Source organism: Dasypus novemcinctus, chromosome 27 (genome assembly GCF_030445035.2).
Source record: "Dasypus novemcinctus isolate mDasNov1 chromosome 27, mDasNov1.1.hap2, whole genome shotgun sequence".
Lineage (NCBI taxonomy): Eukaryota > Metazoa > Chordata > Mammalia > Cingulata > Dasypodidae > Dasypus > Dasypus novemcinctus.
The window spans coordinates 29,319,340-29,340,734 of NC_080699.1; the positions used below are offsets into that span (position 1 = coordinate 29,319,340).

At 45.8% G+C, this 21,395-nt stretch overlaps 1 protein-coding gene across 8 annotated transcripts in view; it reads left to right on the forward strand.

The window, feature by feature from the left end:
* GRAMD1B (GRAM domain containing 1B) overlaps positions 1–21,395 on the forward strand; it is a 200,836-nt gene that overhangs the window by 77,949 nt on the left and 101,492 nt on the right. For 2 of the 8 annotated variants that reach the window (XM_071212386.1, XM_058289424.1), the window contains exon 1: positions 4,909–6,023. The exons of 3 other annotated variants lie outside the window; for them this stretch is intronic. In XM_071212386.1, coding sequence (XP_071068487.1) covers positions 6,001–6,023 — 23 coding nt within the window. In that variant the 5' untranslated portion in view covers positions 4,909–6,000. Of the gene's footprint in view, positions 1–4,908; positions 6,024–15,618; positions 15,682–21,395 lie in introns of those variants that run through there. 3 more of the 8 variants (XM_071212387.1, XM_058289426.2, XM_071212385.1) reach the window with 3 other exon arrangements.

The window sequence follows — 21,395 nt, forward strand, 5'->3', positions numbered from 1 at the left end:
ATACATGAAATATATGCTATAGTTCATAGTTAATGAACTTTGATTTTTGGAAATGCAGGTAACACAGGACATTATCATAGTCAAGCTTTCCACCACCACTCTGCCCTTTTCTTCAAGTTTGCTCACCAAAAAAAAATCCAAGAGAATTGATGTTCGGTTGCTTTCTTAATGACTTTGGTTTCTTTTCAAATTGTTTTGATGTATAAAGTATGACGAAAAGTGAAACACACATGGGTGTACCTCTCACCCGAGGGTAAAGACACGCTGGCATCACCGTGGAAGCCTCCTGCCGATCCCATTCTTTTCCCTCTTCCTCAGAGGTGCCCAGCTTCCTGAAAGTTGGGTTTTTCATTCCCTTGCTTTTACTAATTAGTTAATTAATTTTAAAAAGTAAATGAATGTATCATGTATATATGTGTGCATATATACATATCAAATTGGGCAACACCAAGTAAAAGCAGGAGTTCCAAAGTGTTGGGGGGGTGGGCATTGAGAATTTATGGTATTCCACCCCTCCAAAATAAAGGTGGGGGCGTGGCAGTTGTCAGGCCAGTTCTGTTCTAGCTGCTTATTGGCACATCGAGGCAGAAGGAAACTTGCCCGAAACTGATTGAGCAGAGCTTCAGTGTTTTCCCTTATGCTGTTTTCCAAAATCTGATTACGGCTGCGTGGGGAGTCTAACTTGTGCGCCTCTTTGCCAGTATCCCCTTTGTAACCCAGGCCTAAAGGTCAGTTTAGAGTTCCTTTCCCAGATACATGGTTTTGTTTTACAGTTCCTTCACTATGTGTACCTGGAATCATACTCTGATTCTCTGTTGACTCAAATCTACGTTCACTGTGCCTGATGTTTCGCCACCTTTGTTGCATGTGGCAGTGATGACTTTAGTGGTATATGCCATTGCCTTTTTTTTTTTTAAGATTTATTTATTTATTTCTCTCCCCTTCCCTTCCAGCCCCAGTTGTCTGTTCTCTGTGTCTATTTGCTGCGTGTTCTTTGTCCGCTTCTGTTGTTGTCAGCGGCACCGGAATCTGTGTTTCTTTTTGTTGCATTATCTTGTTGTGTCAGCTCTCCGTGTGCGGCGCCACTCCTGGGCAGGCTGCACTTTCTTTCACGCTGGGCGGCTCTCCTTACGGGCACACTCCTTGTGCGTGGGGCTCCCCTGCGTGGGGGACACCCCTGCGTGGCAGGGCACTCCTTGCGTGCATTAGCGCTGTGCATGGGCCAGCTTCACACCTGTCAAGGAGGCCCGGGGTTTGAACCGCGGATCTCCCATGTGGTAGCCAGACGCCCTAACCACTGGGCCACGTTCGCTTCCCTGCCATTGCCTTTCTGCTGGTGAGAGAGTTATTTTGTTTTTGCTTCTACAAATAGTGCTATGAGGCTTCTTGGTGGGTGCCTCCTAAGGGGATTCAACTTCACAGTTGAATCAATATGCACCTCCACCAACTCCCCCTCCCCCATTTTTTTAAATTGATGGATTTCTTTTTTAAAGGAGACACTGGGTATTGAATCCACCCTGATCTCGTATATGCAAAGCAAGCACTCAACCACTGAGCTACACCCACTGCCTTCACTGGGGTTTCAATTAGCATTTTTCTGAGTATTAGTGAAATAGAGCACCTTTGTATACGTTTATTGTTTATTGATCTTTCCTCTATCCTCTTCTGAAAGTGCTTACTCAAATCATCTGTCCTTTTTTCTCATTGTCTTTTTTCTCATTGATCAGTAGGAATTCCAAACAATTCCTTTTTCAGTTATATATGCTGCAAATATCTTCTTCCAGAAAAGCCTTTCTTTTTCTCTCTCTTTATGATCTCTTTTGATGATCAGGAGTTCTTAATTTTGCTGTGGTTGGATTTATCAGTCTTTTCTGTTATGGACATTGCCTTTTTCTAAGGTTTTTGGGGTGCTCTCAGGCTATAATCTGGGTGGAATCAGCTTGTAATTATGATATACCAGGAGAGATTTTTCCCCCTTTCATTCAATGCCCAGGTTTAAGACAGGCAATTTTTCTTTTAGTTCCTGGGCAGCATTTGCAAGTGTATTTCAGGATCACCCTTGCTGCGAGGCTATAACCTGTGGCACCTACTTTTTGAGGCTTCCTGCTCCACCTCTCCTCTTTCGTGGGCTTTTGGCCTTAACCTGTGCTCCATACTCTGTGAGGCCCTAGAAACCGAAGCTCATTTCACCAGTCCTGCAAGTGCCCTCTCTGGGAAACTCCTCCCCAAGGCTCTCTGTAATGGGTTTCTGTCTTCACTAAATTTTTGGCCTCTAAATATTCGTTACTCTTTTGTTGGCTCATTAAGCATTTTAGCAGAATTTCTTTTTTCTTTCTACATGTTTTGTTTCATCTAGGATTTGTAATTGTTTTTAGCAGGGAGGTCCATCAGAATACCTTGTCTGCCAAATTGCCTGAAATGGAATTTAGTTTTCCCCAAACAAAAAAAGAATTTCCTTTTTTTTAAAAAAATTTATTCCCCCCCCACTCCTTACCCGCGCGCCCCCCCCCCCCCCCATAGTTCTCTTGTCTGTCTGCTCATTATTTTGCTGGCCTTCTCCAGGAGACACCGGGAACCAGACCCAGAACCTCCCACATGGGATGTGGGTACCCAGTGGCCTGAGCCACACCTGCTCCCCACGGGCTGCGGCATCTGCTGGCTTGTGGCATCTGCTCATTGTGGTGGGTGCCGCATCTGCTCATCTTCTTTAGGAGGCATTGGGACCCAAACCCAAGACCTCCCATGTGGTAAGCGGGTGCCCAACTGGTTGAGCCACATCTACTTCCCTCTTGCCCTTCTTGAAATGTGAATATCAAGAGGCAGCCAGATTGCAGAGAGTGATACAGAAGGGGAGAATGGATTGCACATGTGTGACCGTTAATCTCTAGATCTCCAATGCCCCTAACCTCCGTAGTAATCTGGAATATGCTGACAGTTTGCCAGTCAAGGAATTTCTCATATAATACAAAGTTACAAGAAGATAAAAGAGGTAGAGAAATAAATCGAATAGCCCTGTTCTTCCGTTTGGCTTGATCTTAAATCTTTCATTTGGCCGAGGGAAAGAGCAGTGGTTCCATGGCCCTTCAGAGCCATGTGTGTGTTGTATATTGAGGTTTTCTTTATGAACGAGAAAAAATGGTCTGTGAGGAGGCTGGTTTCAGAAATTACAAGTGCCAAGAGCAATTTAAGGGTGATGATCGTCTCCCCAACACTCTGAGCTCTCTTTTCCTTCCTTCCCTTTTCATGTTCATATCACACCCACACACCCACTGGCACTCAAGCCAGCCAACTCACCGGTAATAGAAGAGGCTGACATGATTTAGTCTCTTTTTTTACCCATTGCTGGGTTCTTTCTGCTCTGGGAGCATGTGCACCCTTATAAATCAGCCTGCCTGATAGGAAGGAGATTGCTTGTAATCATACATATTGATGAAAAGAATGGTTTTGGAGTTGGATGTGCTTGCATGTAAATCTCTAACATGCAGCTGGTTGGCAATAGGTATATCAAGATACTATATTCTTGGGAAGCGGCTGTGGCTCAATCAGTCGGGCTCCTGTCTACCATATGGGAGGCCCTGGGTTCGTGTCCCAGGGCCTCCTTGTGAAGGCTAGCTGGCCCGTGCGCCACAGAGAGCTGGTAGCCTGTGTGCCTTGGAGAGCTGATGCAGCAAGATGACGCAACAAAGGGAGACAAGCAGATACAGAAAAAATGCACAGTGATTGAACACAGAGAATAGGCAGCAAAAAAATAAGCTGCACAGGGTGTGAGGAGAATAAATAAAGAAAGAAATTTTAAAAAGACACTATATTCTTGAATCTTCAGCCTCATTATCTATAAAATAATGCCTATTACTACCTCATAATAGAAATGTGAGAATTAAACGAGATAATGCATGTAAAATGCTTAGTAGGATGCCTCACGGAAGCCCTCCATAAATTACTATTAGTGGTCATAAAGGACAGTTTTTTTTTAAATAGGTAAAGAGTAAAAGCCAAGTATACTTTTAAAGTCATTTATAGCAAGATTTATTATGAGTCTACATTAATTAAGAGATAAAAACCAAAGAGTTTTAACATGGAAGATAATGTGCTTATAATGTAATATTTAGAAGCTTTGCTCCAGGTTTTGTGTATTACCTGTGATAGGAGCAGTTGGCGAGGAAAGCAGCAGAGTCACATAATGAGACTATTCACTCTACCTGGAGTACAAGTGACATTTGCCTAGGGACCAGAGCACATGATCCCGGAGGCCCTTTGCGTGAATTATCTAGATCATAACGGACAACTCTGTGCACTCCCGGAATCTGTTGTACCTCTACCACCCTGGAGGGCGAGTGCAGTGCGTTTGTTAGATTTGAACGAGGCCACTTCCTTGAAACATGGGCTTCTAGAACCCCTGGTCTTTGCAAGCACTTCCATCTAGTCAGGGGGGTGTAGAGCTCCAGGTACACAGTCCCTGCCTTCATGGGGCTTACTCTCTAAAGAGGAAGCAAGTCATTCCAGGCACGCATGTGTTACCAGGGGTCTGCATTCCAGTTTTTCTGAAGAGCGGTGGCTTTAGAAGGTCAGCATGCAACGCATGGGTGTAGATGCTTTGGGGGCAGGTTTCAGGGGAACGGCTTATTATGGTTCAGCAGAAGGTTGCTATTTCATAATTAATCTCCTCTTTATTCATTCTCACCCATCCGCATTATTGACCCAGATAGTCAAAGGCAGGGGATGGCAAAAAGGAATCCCACGCCCGGAACGTTGCTGGGACCGGAACTCCTGGGCCCCAGCTTGGAGGGTTTTCTCTGAGGAGCCACTTCCCCCTCCTCAGTGGACTGTGCGTCAAGCTGAAGGTGAAGACCTTGGTCCTTCTTCACTTGATGCAGTGCCTGGTCTGAGTCCTCTGGGTGTCCTTGTATCGGCCAGAAAGATGTTGCTTAAATCCTAATTCGGTCGTCGTGGCCACCTTCAAAGGATCCCTGGCCCCAGGTGACTGCAGGCGCTGCCTCCTCACCAGAAGCTGCTGCCTCACCAGGCGCCTGAGCAGTCGAAGTCGTGGCAATTTCCAGCAGGGGAAGAGAACTGAGCGTTCTGTGAACCGCGGGCTGCAGCGGGCGCCTGCAGCCACTCGCCCCGCCTCCAGCGAGGTGGGTGAGCGTTCCACTTAAGGTGGTCTCCTGCTGCCTCCTTCGGACACCTGGCCGCACCCCGCAAGGGGCCTCTCAGGTCAGCTCGGCTTAGGATTCCCGAGGTTTGCTGAGAGCCTGGGGCCGAGGCTCCCCTCCCCCCACGGGGATGGGGGGTAGGTTTTAACCTGCCGGTGGCCGCCTGTGCAGTGCTCGCTCCCAGATACATCTGCCGCTCTCCCCTTCTCCTGCGCCAAATTCCGTACCCACCCTTTCCCTGACGTTCCGTCCCATCCTGGGACAAAACATGTGCTGTGTCTTTAAATGGGCGGAAGTGGCTGGCAGTGCTTTGCTTGGGTACTGCATTGATTAGGAGATTATATGGAGCTGCGGGAGCTGCCGCCTGGGGGAAGAGGGGTGCAGGTTCTGCTAGGTTTTCGCTCTCCTTCCTGGCCCTCCCTGAGTTCTTGCCCCAAGGCAGGTCTGAGCCGGTGGCGTGAGGTGAGGGTGGGTGGCTGGCCAGCCCCTGGCCTGTTGACGGCAACTCCCCGGCTTGTTTTGTGGTCCTGCCAGCGTTTCCCATCCTCATCAGAAACCGGCGGTGGCAGCAGCAGCTCGGCCGGGGAGCTCCAGCCGCTGGCTGGGTGTGCAGGCGCTGCCCTTGGTCTCTGAGCCCAGGGAAGGGGGAAGCGGCAGCGGTCGCAGTTCTTCGGCTGGCGCTTTCTCTCTCTCTCGCCCTCTTCTCTCTCTCTTTCTGTGTTCAAGTCGCATTACATGGGATTCTGTTCTTTGGGGACTTCGTCATCCTTTCAAATATGTCCTGGGACCTCCGGAGCTATTACGGGGATGCTAAGGACACGGTCAGTGGATTATCGAGACTGTACTAATGAAAGGATTCAAGCTCTCCTGGTAAGTAGAGAAGGGATGAGCCGTCCCCTCCTTCCCTTCTCTCTCCTCAGCCCGTGTGCCCCCACCTCCTCAGCACCCTACAGAGGTCTTTCTTGCAGGTGGGCCCTCGCCCTCGCGGGGTGTCGCACACTCTGCAAAGTTGCACTACCCTGGCTGGCTCACCCAGCTTCTGTACCTCTGCAGTGATTTATGCCAGCTCCTTCCTTGGGCGCATGTGGGAGTTGGGGGTTGGGGAGAGAATCAAACTGGAGCTGAAAAGATTATCCAACTTTGAGGGGGGTGCTAAGGGGTGGTGCACAGCAAGGAACTTAAAGAAAGAACCCTCTCTTGACTCGGCTTCAGGCTGATGGTGCAATTGTACCGCGTTAGCCCAGCTCACATCCTGAGGGGGCCCTTCTCACTTTGGCTCATAGGGCCCCCTCGCTTTCCGGTGGGCAGTCTCTGACCCCCTAGAGCCGGGGTTTGTATTAAGGGGTCCATGATCCATGAGCTTGAACTGAAATTCAGAAAACATAGTTCTTGTGAGGCATGTTGGTTTGGGTGCGATATATTAATTAAACAATACATGGTGTGGTGTGGACTTAGAAAGGGGTCCGTGATTTTCACTTGACCGGCAAAGGGATCCATGGAACGAAAAAGGTTAGGAGACCCTGTGACCGAGCAGCTTCCCTCCCAGGAGATGGAGAGAAAAATGAGGGCCAGAATTTGTCTTCTAGAATGCCTGGTGGACCCACCTCCACCACAGGCACACACCTTGGGACTTTGCAAATGCTTCTTTCTGTGCTCCACATTGGGATGTGAAAGGCTTTTCTTGCTTGGGGTGCTTGGTAGCTGTGTTCTAACCGTGGAAGTAGTCAGAATAGTTGTGCTGTCCATTTAAAAAAACCCTCACCTCTCCCTCTTCTCACTTGTCCACGATCAAATGGGTGGGTGAATTAGCTTTTTATCTCGTTGAGAAGGTGTGGATTTTCCTGGGGAAACTTGGCCATGCCGGAGAGGGCTCTGGTGCCGGGTTCCCTGCAGGGCTGTGTGTGTGGCTGCCGGAGGAAAAGGCTCCTTGGGCTAGGCTGGATCTTTCTCTCCTTGAACGGGGTGCCGGTGGGAAGAGGGGATGTGCTTGGGGGAGGCTCCCGGCAGAGACGTGTCCTGCCTAGGTGACCGCTCTGGATTTGGGGATGGTTTTCAGAGTCAGGGATGGGTCCCCGGCAGTTTAACCCATGGAGTCCTAGACTGGCTCTGGGCCACACCTGGCTTTCCAGAAAACCCTTAACCTAGATCAAAGTCAGATAGAATTAATCTAGACCAGCCCTCCTCTTCCAGAAAGGAGGATCCTTTAGTGGGTGGTTGAAAAGACTCTGCAGAAGGGAAAGGGAGACTCTTAGCTCCTGCAAGCTTAACTCTTGGGAACAGTGAGGTCTCCAGAAGTGAGGATCGGTGACCACTTCTCCTGTAGCTTCTTTCCCCTGAGATCTGGTTTGCCCCCCCTCTTCCCTTTAGCCTTTGGGCTGAAGACCCTCATCAGGGATTGGGGAAGGGAGGTGGAGGTGTATGGAGCTCTCCCCGCCCCTGCTTTCTCGGGCCAGGTGCCCTGTTCCCCCTGGCCTGGGAGCTATCCTGGGAATTCTGGGCCACATCAGCAGCTTACGCTGTCCCCTCACTCCCCAGTAGAGCCGAGCTGGGTCTGCGGCTCAGGTGAGGCCTCCGAGGCAAGCCCGGGTGCCACGGGGAGAGCAGGGACGCTGGGCTCCTCCTCAGAGTCGCTCGGCAGGGCTGTGCTCCCTGCTGTCAGCACAGCCGGCCTGGGGTGCAGGGTAGCTTGGCCATCATTCAGGATGAGACATCACTTTAACTCAGAACACCTCTGGGCTCAGCCTGGCTTGGGCCCCCAGGGACATGCCAAGATGTTTGCTTTGAAAAACCTGCCCTGAGTATCTCTTGAGGCATTTCAACCCGGGGAGCAGCGTGAAGCTGGAAACTGTTATTGGAGCAAACCTTGTCCTCTTCAGCCAAATTCACAAAAATGGGAAAACTCTCTCTTTAATATCTGCCTGGATACGCTTAGATCCTGTGGTTCACTGATTCACGCTGTACAGACATATTGGCCTGTTCTGGCCCTGGGCCCGAGCCCCACAGTTGCGTTGTAGATGTTTTGGATTGACAGGCGGCTCGCCTTGGTGGTATGGTATGTCAGGCTGCCCCCCACCCTCCTCATAGGTTTGGTAGAAGCAGGATGACTGAATATATTGGCTGCCTTGTTCTGGAAAGCCCTGCGTGCATATGGAAGGGGAGGGCTTAATTAACTTTCTAATGTTTGAATCATCTCTGGAAACATTTCTAGAATACCTGCAATGTGTTGGGGGGATAATAAAGGATGGTGATGCTGATAAAAGTAAGAATAATGGCAGCCAACAGTCGAGCACTTGCTAGGCATTGGGCACCATAGTAACTACAGGATGATGATTAAAAGCCCCATTTTACAGATGGGGAAACACAGAGTTACCTGCATGATCGCATACAGATAGGAATCAGATTTTGGATGTGAGTTCTCTCCAGCAGCTCACCTGCCCTTGGCTGCTTTTCTATAATGCACTTGTGCTTGTACATGATACCGTACTATATATATTTGCTTTTTTTCCTGCTCTGCTGTCTCTGTACTTCTGTTCACTCAGTTAATGAATTCGACTTTTAAAAGAGTATGGAAATGCATGATCTCATCTGATCCTTATATAACCCTGTGAAGCAGCTGGCATCACCATCTTAGAGCAAGGGAAACTGAGGAACAGAGTGGTAGTGTTTTCACTAAATTCGTGCAGTTTATTAGGGAAAGAGGCAGAATTCAGACCCCCACGACTTGACCATAATTTCCAGGCCGGTACTGTCACAGCAACAGCAAGGTGTGTCTGTGGTGGGCGTACTTTCCCGGAGAGCAGGGTCAGGGTCGCTCTGCCATTTATTCATCCATCCCTTCGTTCTACAAATGCTGGCCAAGTATTTATTCTTTTCACAGCTTTGTGCCTCAGCATTGTGCGAATTTTAAAAAAATGTAAAAAGACATTGCCTTGACTTTCTAGAGACTGATAGTCCCACAGATGGAATAAGATACGCGCACAGACGTGGGCCCATGTGCTCACACATACCCAAAACCTACAAAACAATCCGGTAAATGCTAAGGGACAGACGAGCGCAAGGAGCAGCAGATACTTTAGAGATTCACAGGGGGTGGGAAATGCATTTCAGCCGGGGTAGCAGAGGGGCTTCAAGGAGCAAGCGGTCCTTGAGCGGGGGTCTGGAAGGCTGGGTGGCTTTAGGAATGCAGAAGTCGTGCTTTGCAAAGTCCTGATCCTGCACCCCATGGACTTGTGTGCTTAGCACAGCAGGTCCTTCTCGATGACGAGGCTCATGATGTGTGTCAGTACTTGCCACTGGCCAGACTGCGAGACAGAAATCTTCTTCCCATTTCAGCCTCCCCCACTTTAGGGCAGGGGCTCGAGACTGCCGCAAAAGATGGTTCCGTCTTTTTCTAACTTGGTGCACAAGATAAGGGCAGCGGTGGAGGTGGCTGATGGAGGAGGCCCACCCGGCAGACAGGGTTGTGGTCAGAGCTGAGCCGTTCAGGTCATGTAGCACTTGGGAAGCCAAATAAACTTTTTTTTTTTTAAACTTTATTTTGCACATTTAATAATTAAAAATATAAACAACAATTTAAAAAGAAAACAGTTGACTAAAAACATACATTTCTCAGTGAAATGTATCGTATGTATAAAAATTTTTTTTGAATCATACAATATGTTACACAGTTTTTTTGGTTCGTAGGAATGCAGTCATACCGTCTTTGCCCTTTTGTGTCTGGATAATGTCCTCCAGGGTCATCCATGTTGTCATATGATTTACGACTTCGTTTCTTCTTACAGCTGCATAATATTCCACCCTATGAAGACACCACAAAATAAACATTTTTAAAAGAACAATTCACCAGTCCTCTTGAGCTTCTAATGGTTGTTTTCTTTTTTCTGGTGGTGCTTAGGAAAGATGTTCCTACTTTCGGTAGTGCCCCCACATCCTCCAATTCTTAGCAGGCCTCCTAGTTCATGGGGCAGCTGCCTCTACAGATGATTGTGGTCTGCACAGGACTTGGCAGGCGTGAGTGGCATCTGTCTTAATTCTTGCTCCCAGGACCCTTCTTCAGCCAAATACAATTTTACAAAAATGGGAACTCTCTCTTTAATATCTGCCTGGATATGGTTAGATCCTGTCCCCACAGACCTACAGGAAAGTGTGCAGGAAGATCTGATTCTGCAGAAAAATAGAGTTGAGCGTGTGGTTCTTGAGACATAGTGGGGGTGGGGGGCTTTTCTGTGATGAGATCTGAGTCTACAGAGGAGAGAACTTTTGAGTTTCTCTCTGTGCTTGGGTGGGTGAGCCAGCAACGTGGTGCTTTTGCACTATTTATTTAGGAAGATGAGCGCCGTGTACAAGAACCTGCTCGCTTACGTTCTTACCAGGCGACTGGCTAGTATTCATTTTTAGGGCTCCCCCATATTTCGCAGCAGTGAATGATCAGGCATATTTTATCTGATACCTAAGGTCTGTTGTCCAGCGCTCTGTTCTATTCTATTAAGGAATGAAGCTCTGCTCCTTCTTCAGCCCTGGTTGAGATCGAAGAGAGAAGCAGTAGCTTAGGTTGTAGCAGGAGGGGTTTAAATTGCCAGAAGGAAGAAGCTTAGAATTTCTTTCTCCAGAGGGTAAAGATCAGAACATGTGTCCATCCTTGGGCGTTCTTTTCTGCGACAGGTTTACTCTGGACGAAGAGGAAGCCCTGGATACAGCTTCTGCCCACCTCCTTGAGAGCCAGGCTTCCAGCTGTTGAAATGTTTAGCGGAAGGTGAATTGGACAGAGGGCTGGGGGTCACTCAGCGGCCTGAGATTCTGGGGCGAGGACTCCTGAATCAGAAGCTTGCAGCCACCTTTGGACCTGCCGTGTGGGGGTGGCAGGTGACTTCTTTTTGCCTTGGGAGGTGGTGGTTTTGAAAGTGGGATTAGGATTCATGGATCTCCCAGCTTTCTTTTTACTAATGGTTTAGAAAAAAGCCAGGGTCCTGATAGAGCAGGTCACTGGCAGTGTGGATTGTCCTTTAGCCAGCAGGAGACACTGAAAAATAAACCTTCATTTGAAAATATTAAATATTCATTCACAAATATCCTCTGGCAGGCAGCCCTCTTCCTAACAGTGTGAGATTTACTTTATTACTTGGTGGGATGGGAATCTGGGTTTTGCCGTGCTCCAGTAAACCCAGGGCATTGAGTGCTGGTCATTTAAGCATATAAATGCCTGAGTGAGCTGAGCAGCTCAGTGCAAGGATCTTCAAATCTTCTGCTCTACAGATTTCATAAAAGGAAAACCCTTTCCCCTACTTGTCCAGTTTCTACTTTGGAAACAATACCTGGCTTGAAATAAGCAGCAATAAACACTCGTTGCTTTGTTTTGTTTTTGTTGTCCCTGTCATCAGGACTTTAAGAAGAAACGGATTTAATATATTAGAATGTCAGCTTCTTGATGGCAGAGATTGTTAGGAACCCTTTGTCCTGACCATTTGAGACTTAATGTCACAGAATTTTATTCCTCGAAGAGTTGTTTAGAGTTTCCAATGAAAGAGCTTGTAGAAGAGAAGAACATTTCTGATCTTTCGCTGAATTGCCAAGAAGGGTGTGGATTAGGTGTGTTTTGTTCCCTAAATGAATTGTTAAGGTGAAGAGATAGGATAAACTAGATAGTGCCAGATGGTTTTTATCTTGATTTATCCTTAATGCTAATCTTTGGTTTATATATTTGCAGAAAGATGGTGAATTAAACTGGATAGGCTCGGTGATGGCATGGTAACATCCCCTGCCCTGCCTGCACCCTCAAACTCAGTTACTTAATTAATCATAAGTTTCCAGAACCACTGAGGTTCTGAAAAATTCTCCAGGGAAACCATCCTCCATGTGGTAACTCAGTGATCCAGGCTGTACTGCCTTGCAGCACCTTCTCATAATCCCCACAGGGGCAGGAGAGCCTGGCTCTTAAAGGCTTCTCCTTGGAAGTGGTGCAGTGTCATTAAGTATCTGGCTGCTTCACCGCAGGAAAGCTGGGAGTTGTAGGCTTCCAAATGGGAGGAGTTGAAGTGAACTGGACATTTTGGTGAGTACCAGTCATGTCCTCCCAGCTGCTTGATGGTTCACTCCCCTTCTTAAAAGTCTGTCAGTGCCTTCCTCCTTGTAGAATAAAGGCCTTAATTTATGATATCATGGAGCACCTTATGTGACTTTAGACCAGGGATGGGCACATGGAGCCAGTAGGCCAGATCTAGCCTGCCCTCTGTTTCCATATGTTTCACAAGGTAAGAACGTTTTATGTTTTTTACATTTTTTCATAGTTGTGGGAAAAAAATCAAAGGAAGAATAATATTTTATGATATGTGAAAACCATGTGACATTCAGGCTTCAGTGTCCATGAATAAAGTTTTATGAGAACACAGCTACATTCATTTGTTTGTCAGTTGTCTATAGTTGCTTTCACACTACAACAGCAGAGTTGGATAGTTGTGATAGAAATGGTATAACCTGCAAACCCAAAATATTTATTTGACCCCTTCCTGAGAAAGTGTGCCTTAGCCTGTCTCCTCAGCCTCATTTCTCCATGTCTAAATTGCTTGCCTTACCCTTTTATAGCAACAACATCATATTGTTTATTCCACTAACACCATAAGCCCCTTAAAGGACATTAGTTCCCTTATTTATCCTTGTATGGTCAGTTACTTGGCACACAGTAGGTACTCAATGAATATCTATTGGAAAAAAAAAATAAGTAAATTAATTCATTTAGGCTAGGGGTTGGCAAGCTACAGCCAGTGGGCCAAATCTGACCTGCCACCTTCATGTAAATAAAGTTTTATTGGAACACAGCCATGAGCCTTTGTTCATGAATTGTCTATGACTGCTTTTGTGCTCCAGTGACAGAGTTGAGTAGTTCTGACAGAGCCATATGGCCCCCAAAGTTTTACAATATTTATTATCTGCCTTTTATAGAAAGTTGACTGCTCCCTAATTTAGGCAAATGGGGGTACCTGTACTTTGCAAGTACAGTGGTAAGTTCTTAGTGGATCTCTCAACTAGCAATCCTGTCCTAGGCACTGTAATAGTAATAGGATTGCTAATAAGGAAATTAATAATAATGGCTAATACTTAATAGCTTATATACAATTACAATTTTTAAAGTATATTAGCTCACAGCAGTTTCTTGAGCTATATATATTATAATTATATAGATTTTCCAGATGAGTAAATTAAGGCACAGAGAGGTTAAGAAATCTGCCCAAGGTCATACAGCTAGAAAATACTAGAGGTTAACCACAATAATTAGCAAGCAAATGGAAGACAGGTTTTTACTCATGAGAAAAGAAGAGACTGATACTCTAGGAAAGTTAAGAGAACCGTTCTAGGATAATTTATGAAGACAGCACTTTAAGATACAAATTATAAATGCCAAAGATGTTGCAGAAACAGAGAGTGGGAGAAAATAGTACCAGGCAAAATAAATCGAGAAGGGCTAGATGGAGTGGGTGGGAGGTGGGTTGATCCTTGAAGGATAGGCATGAGATTTTCAGAAGGAGTGGGGGTCTCCCAGGTGGGGAGGGAACCGGAACTGGGCCACAGAAACCGAAACAGAGCTGAGTGGAAAGGAGAGTACTGAGAAGCCTGATCAGAACAGAGAAGTATGTGGGATGCTGGGGTAGAAATTGAAGCGGTAAAACCGGCTTACTAGCAGTCTCTAGGTGAGGAGGCCCTTGGGTTTGCAGGACTCAGCTGGAGAGGCCCTCAGGCTCAGAAGGACCCACCCATGGGCTTGGAAATGCAAAGCAGCTCTGCAGGTAGGAGAAATGGAGGCAGTGCACGGCTTGGGAATATTTATGAAAGGTAGCTTTAGAAATGACAGTAAGGATGAAGTGTGAAAAGAGTGCTTATTTGGTAGAAATCTGGACCTTTAAACTTAGTAGCCATTCAGAAGAGGTTGGCAGAAGAGCTGGAGTAACCTTTCTGGGTGCTAGGATTTGCTTCCCCCAGTGTCCACACAGAGAGTTCATGTAATGTATCGGTCTAGTTTAAAAAGGAATAATTAGACATTGTCTCTTCACTCTCCGATTAAGCATTAGAACATGACCTGCTTGTTTGAAGCTGTTCAGAGTTTATTTTTAAGATTTATATAAGAATTCAAAGGTTAGGAAGACAAACCCCAGAAAATGCAAATCTGGGGAACTGAGCATACTCTGGGTTCTTGAGAGTGGGCTTGGGATTCTCCCACCCAGAAGAGGTAGATGATGCTTCTCTGCCTCCCTTCCAGCTGGTGCCTCTTTGTGCTGACACTGGGGCAGATGGCCGTGGACAGATGCAGTTGGATGAGTATGGGCAGGGTACTTTCCCCAAGCCTTGCTGTCTGTAAAATGGGGCTGATCATACCCATCTCGTAACTGGTCAGGCCTGGCACCCTGCTCTCACCAAGTACTTGTTAGTCCCAATTAAAATCTTCTATGTTTGGCATTGAACAAAGTAAATGTGGTTATAGTCCTTGCCCTCCAGACTTAAAAGCCACTATTGTTTCTCAAGTCCCACCTAGACACAGAGAACTCACCCTTATCTTTCCTGTAGTAGCTTCCCGCGTCTGCTGCCAGACCACTTATCAGTTTGACCCTTCCGATCAAGTTAACAGCCTCGCTAATCAGATGTTTTGGGCTCATCATGGGATCTTTTCCCTTTCCTGTCCCACCCAGGTAGGTCACCTGATCACTCAACTGGAGACTTGGTCTGTCCCTGGGTCTGTGACCTTGAGCCAGGGCACCAGTGCGCTCATCTCTAGGCTGATCCCTGAGGTTAGGGCAGCAGATGTGATCTTCCAACCTCAGGGAACTTTAGGGCAAGGATCTTGGGAGTAGATGACCTATTCTTCCCAGGTTACTGCAGGATTCTTCCTAGCCTCTCTGATTCCTGTATTCATTGGTTTCCTGAGCACCCACTGGCTAGGCTGTGGGACTATAAAGGTAAGAGCCAGGTCAGGTCCTTGCCGTAGAGCAGGGACTCTTAACCAGGGGTCAGTGAGCTTGAATTGAAATTCAAAAAAGCATTATTCTTTTGGGGATGTGTTGATGTGGAGGTGATGTATTTATTAAATAATATCCAGTATAGTGTGGACTTAGTACAGGGTCTGTGGTTTTCACCTGACTGGCAGAGGGGCCCATGGGGCAAAAAAGGTTAAGGAGCCCTGCCCTAGAGGGATGCCTGCTGGGGTGGGGTGGGGAGCCAGTACTGGATCACCCTTTTCAGTTAGGGTCTCCCCAATGCTGCAAATTAGAGGAAAATTCCACTGGAGGGACTCAGATGCCTCTCCTGCTGTAGTGTAAATAGATTTGTCTTTCACTTAAGATCTTTTTCTCCTGAGACTGGAAGCCTTATCCTTTCATAATAGCCTCCCTGCGGCGACCTCAACTTTTTATCCCTATGGAATGGTCATAGTTGATATCCGGAGGTATTATGAAATGACATGCAAAACCTCTTTGTTTTTCAGAGGCTTAACTTGACAAACCTCAGGATGCAAATTTGGGGAACTGTGACCAGCAGGCTTCTAAAGGTGATCTGCTTTGCTATTCGTACATTATTCTTCCTGCACTGTCTTTTTTTGGTCTAAAATGTACCTTTTTATTTGTTTTGCATCTATAAACTCTAGCATGTTCAGATGATTTTTGTTTTTCTTTGTCACCCATGGATCTCATTAACCAAGAGATTCTATTTCATGTTCTTTGATATCAACAATCAAAATGAATTTGTACCCCTGTGAGGTCCACTGGTAACAGGAGCTAGGCACTGTCGTTCTGCTGTTGGAGCATCTTTGTGTAAACCATTACGTTTATAGCAGCCATGATAGTACTCTTTTTTTTTTTTTTTAAAATAAAAATCCCGTTCTTGGAGCAGTAAGGGCTCAACTCTGTTAAATGCAGAGTATGGTGTATGCAGCGACAGAATTAGTTTTTCTTGCTTGTTTCAGTCTTCGCTTCTTCCCTTGGCTCAACTGTCCTAGATCTATTTCTAGATCCAAGTAAGGACCACTTTTGAGCTGGTTGTTAGTGCTAAGTGTATTAATAATTGTTACCACCAGGCAAAGTACCCTTAGCCACCATTACCAGGGGCCCAGATCTGCACCCCTCTCTCTGCTCCTGATTTTCTGGGAATGGGCTAAGCTTCTCAAACTCACTGCAAGAAAAACAAATTGATAATAGTCTCCCATCCAACTTTCTCTGCTCATCCTGCACTCCCAGTCATTCACATAGGAAACCAGCATGCCGTTTTCGATTTGTTCTTCCTCATTCCCCACCTGGTCAGGTCTGTCTCTGCAGTGTCTCTTTGATTTGTTCTCGTCCATTTCCGGTAACTACGGCCACTGCTTTAATTCATAGCCTCCTAAGCTTGCTTGGCCTATTGCAGTGGCCACCCGACTGATCTCTTTCAATTTTCAGGTCTGTTTTTCTCACAGTCATACAGGTTAGATCCCGCCTTCAAAAACAGAATTTTTGCCTACAAAAATACAGCGGACACTTTGGCATGCTGTTCAAGGCCTTCTCCAATCTGGCTTCAGCCTCATTATCTACTGACTCCTTCTGTAAACTCTGTCATCCCAGCCTCTGTGCTACACCCATCATTCTCAGAGCATGTCGTGCACCTTTTTATATCATTCAAATCTTTCCCTTTTATTCCATTTTCTCTGCCCGAGGAAATCCCATTCATCCTTTAGAAATTAGCTTCAGTATCATCTTGAAGAAATCTTCCTAGATCTATCTCATCCTCAAGTAGGAAATAGGTCTTTTCCATTCCCTAAGCACTTTGCTTTGATTCCCTTTATTTTATTGTCTTGTATTAAAGACCACTCTGTCTTTTATAACACATTAGATCTCTAAAGGTAGGAAGTCATCCTAAATTTTGTTTTATTTTCTCATTGTACCTTCTGCAGGGCTGTACACATAGTTGGTGCTACAAAGATATTTGCTGGAAGATTGAAGTTTTGGAACTTTGCAAAGTTCTTTCGTATCTTTCTTCTTTGAAAATCAAAATTAAGGGACTTTTTGAAGATAAAATTATCAGTAGTGTTACTTGGAATATTTGTTTTTTTGTTTGTTAGTTTTTGAAACACAAGTTACTTTATGGTCATTGTAGAAAATTAGAAAATATGAAGAGTCAAAAGAAAAATTAGCCATAGTACCACCACTCAGAGATAATTATTATTGACATTTTGGTTTATGTCTTAATAACTATTTTTTCTATGATATTATACATGGAAAGATAAAATTTATAACTCATTCTATATACTGTTCTGAAATGCTTTAATTAATATCTCTATATCAATAAATTTACTTTCATTTTTTTCTTTAAAAAATTTCATTTTGAAAATACATGGATCTATATCAATACATTTTGATTTCTATAATTACTGTTAAAGTTAGAATTGTCAAGTATACACTGTGTTTTGGTCTAATCTTTGTTTTTGACATTTAGCTTATTTCTTATTTTTATGTCATCACTAACAATCTTCAGATAAAAACTTAGAAGCCAGATTTCTGGGTCAAAGACTTTTTTTTGATAGCTAGAGGCTTTTGATCCATATTGCCAAATTGTCTTTTGGAAAGATTTTTTCTAATGTACACACCTACCGGCAAGTTATGAGGGCACTGGTTTCCTCCCCTTGTCCTTGCTTGCCTTGGTGCTATTGTTCTTTTCAGTCTGTGCCAATCTGATATGGCAAAAATGGTATCTCAGAGTTGCATTAATTTGCATTTCTTTGATCATCGATGACATGCCTTTAATTTCCTTACTAGCCATTTATATTTCTTCTGCAAATTGCCTTTTTAGTCCTTTGCCCACTTTCCTGTAGAGGTGTTTGTCTTTCTCATTGCTCAGAACTCTTTGCTATAATAAGGATACTAACCTTAGTCATACATATTGCAAGTATTTTCCCCCCCAGAGTTCCTTTGATCTTTTAACTTCAGGCTGATTTTTGGTGCACGGAAGTTTGTTTTTAATGTGATCGGGTCAATCATGCTTTGCCTTTATGGTTTCTGTGTTTGGTATTATCCACAGAAAGTTCCCCCCACCCCTGAGTGTATACCCATTCACTTATACTTTGAGTCCTTCCGTGACTGCATCGGTCCAGTGTGATATAAAATTTTATCTACTTTTCCATAACTTGAGTGACTAAATTTTCAGTGTTGGGATGAGAAGGCATTATGACAGACAAGGTGCATTTTCCCAGAACGCTGAGGCAAATGAGGACTTTTTCCGGAGTGTGATGGCCTCTTCCCATCCGCCACCCCCATTTTCAATAAGGCTTTCCAAAATCACCTCTGGTATTGTGTACCAGCTGCGTGTTAATACTACTGATCTCCGTAGTAGGGTTGGTTTGAAAATTAAGTGAGTTTGTAAATGAAATATATAATGATCTACAGCATGCTGCTTGGCATACAAACGCTCCACATGTTTTGTTGAATGCACGAACAAATGGTTGCATGAACAGGAGAGCAGGTCACTGAGGATATTGTAGGGTAGCGGCAACTCCTCTCTTGAAGCTCGGCCTTGGCCAGGCAAAGGGGGAGAGAGAGCCCTTGCCAGCTACAGGTCCTGTGGAGGAAATGTAGAAAGAAGGGAGGTCCATGATGCGAATTTGAGCAGGTGACAGTCTAAGAGTTAGGGCACAGTCCTGAGGCTCTCACAGACCATGAATAAGGCATATTCAATTAAGATACATAAGCAAGTCTGAGCTGTACTGGAAAATTCCCAAGGATGCTGGAGAGTTCAAGTGTGCTCTGGGAGTTTATTAGGGAAATCTCTTCGAAGGAAAGCTGAGACTGTAGCCATTCTCTGCAGAGCGAAGGAGTCGTCAGAACTCTGGGGCAGGATTGACTGTCCCTGCAAGGGGCCAGTGAAGTTACAAAAGCCTCTAGAGATGGGAAGCCTCTGCTGGTCAGGGCTTTTTTTTTTAAAAGATATATTTATTTACTTGTCCCCACCCCCAACCCCCACCCCATTGTCTGCTCTCTGTGTCCATTCGCTGTGTGTTCTTCTGTGTCTGCTTGTATTCTCATTAGGCAGCTCCAGAAACCAATCTTGGGACCTTCCGGAGTGGGAGAGAGGTGATCTGATTCTCTTGTGCTACCTCAGCTCCTTGGTCTACTGCGTCTCATTGTCTCTCCTCTGTGTCTCTTTTTGTTGCATCATCTTGCTGTACCAGCAGTCCACGCAGGCCAGCTCTTTGCGTGGGCCAGCTCACCACCAGGCCAACTTGCCTTCACCAGGAGGCCATGGGCATCGAACCCTGGACTTCCCATATGGTAGAAGGGAGCCCAACTGCTTGAGCCACATCTGCTTCCTTGGTCAGGGCTTTGTAGCCCCATATTCAGACAGCAGTTTTGTGCTTCTGCCCTTATTTAAAATAATAATTATTATTATTTTTGCTTCCTTTCCCATCTCCTTTGCTTTGGATCTCACTGTTTCCTCATTCTCAGCCTTTCTTGTTCTTCCTGCTTGGAGTGCCATTTAGAAATTGCCGTTATAAAAGTTGTTAGTACAGTTGAGAAAGTTGTTTTTGCAGTACTTGAGCTCCTGGGTAGACAGACACCTGGGAGCAGGAAATAAATACCGCAGAGAGGGACCTTATGAGAGAACCCTACTTGTATCTGCCTCGTCCCAACCCTCCTGCTCCACTTGAGGCTGAGGAGAAGTGTTCTTCGGCAAAATATACCTGGCACACGGTCGGCACTCTCCTATTTAAATGGGTCAACAAAGGAGCAAAGACATGCATGGATTATCTGAGAAAGTTTGAGGTGCAGAGAGAGATGGAGAAAACTCCAGACACAGGTGCTTAAGAAACCAGCATCGAGGAGTCAGTGCCTGTTGACTGGTGTTAGCCAAAAACTTCCTCTGGAAGCCAAGTATTTGGGGTAAGTACTCACAGCCCAAGATACAAGAGTAAGGAAATAATAGGACTCTGCCTCCAGATTTTTTATTCCATCTCCTATCAGGATTCACCATTTCCCCCCATTCATGCCGTCCTTTATTTCATGGGTCAGAAAACTATGACCCGTGGGCCAAGTTTAGCCTGCCGCTTTTTTTTTTTTTTAAATACAGAAAGAAGCTTGATGATATTCACATCTCATAAAACTAAATCCCATATATGTATTTTAGCCACCTGTTTTTGTAAATAAGGTTTTGTTGGAATACAGTCACAATTTCCCATTTATATATTGTCTGTGGCTGCTTTTGCATCCTTAAGTTTATGCAGGTATGATTGCAGAGATTTTGGTCTGCAAAGCCCAAACTGTTTACCATTTGGCCCCTTATAGAAAAAAACCTGCCAGCCCCTGCTTTTTCCATGAGAATGATAATTTGCGCCAGGCCGTGGAGTTTTCTTTTCTTTTTAAAATTTATTTAATAAATCAATTTTATCGATACATACTAATATGAACCATGGAGTTTTCTAGTGAATGGCCCTTTCCCTCATGGCACATGGAGCTAGGGGTGTCGCCTGGGATTCAGGCCTCTGGAGGCCACCATCTGTGCTGCCTCCGAGACCCACATGGGGTGACCAGTACCCTAATCATAGACATTATTCATTTCTGATATTTATCTGCTGTTCCATGTCTGCCCCGTTTATAGAGAAACTGAGGCCCAGTGAAGTTAGGAAAGGGGCCCCAAGGCACACGAATGGTAGGATTTGAACCCAGCCTGTAGGCTAAAAGCCCTTGCCCCAACCACTGCCCTGCATTTCCTGCTGTGCCCTCCACCCACCTTTTCCTCCTGGACTCCTTTCCACTCCACTCCCTCCTCTGTGATTTTTTTCCGTCAGTCATTGCTCAGCCTTGGCTCTTCTGGTTCAAGTCTCCTGTTTCTCCTGGAGCACCCATTTCTTGTCCCATTTTCTTTTTGTCCCCTGCTCCTCCTCCTTCCCACACTCTTTATGCCCTCCACACCCTGCCTCTCTGCTAACCCACCCTGGGAGGGTGTTTTTTGAGAAGCAAATGAGCACGTGAGCCCTTCCACTCAGCGGTTCCTGAGCCTGGCCTGCAGGGGCAGGTGCCACCCGGGTGCTCTGCCTTCTTTAGGAGACAGCAGGTGCCCAGAGAACCAGCTCGAAGGAGGAGCCTTGGCCCAGGGCCCAGAGGCTCCGGGGCACCAAAGTGGCAAAAAGGCAGCCGCTGGGCAGGCTTCGCTGGCATTTCTGACCTTTGTGGAGAGAGGGCGTCCTTAAAGGGACAGGGAACTCTTTTTTTCCCCTGGTGGCCCTCTGCCAGTTCAGATGCC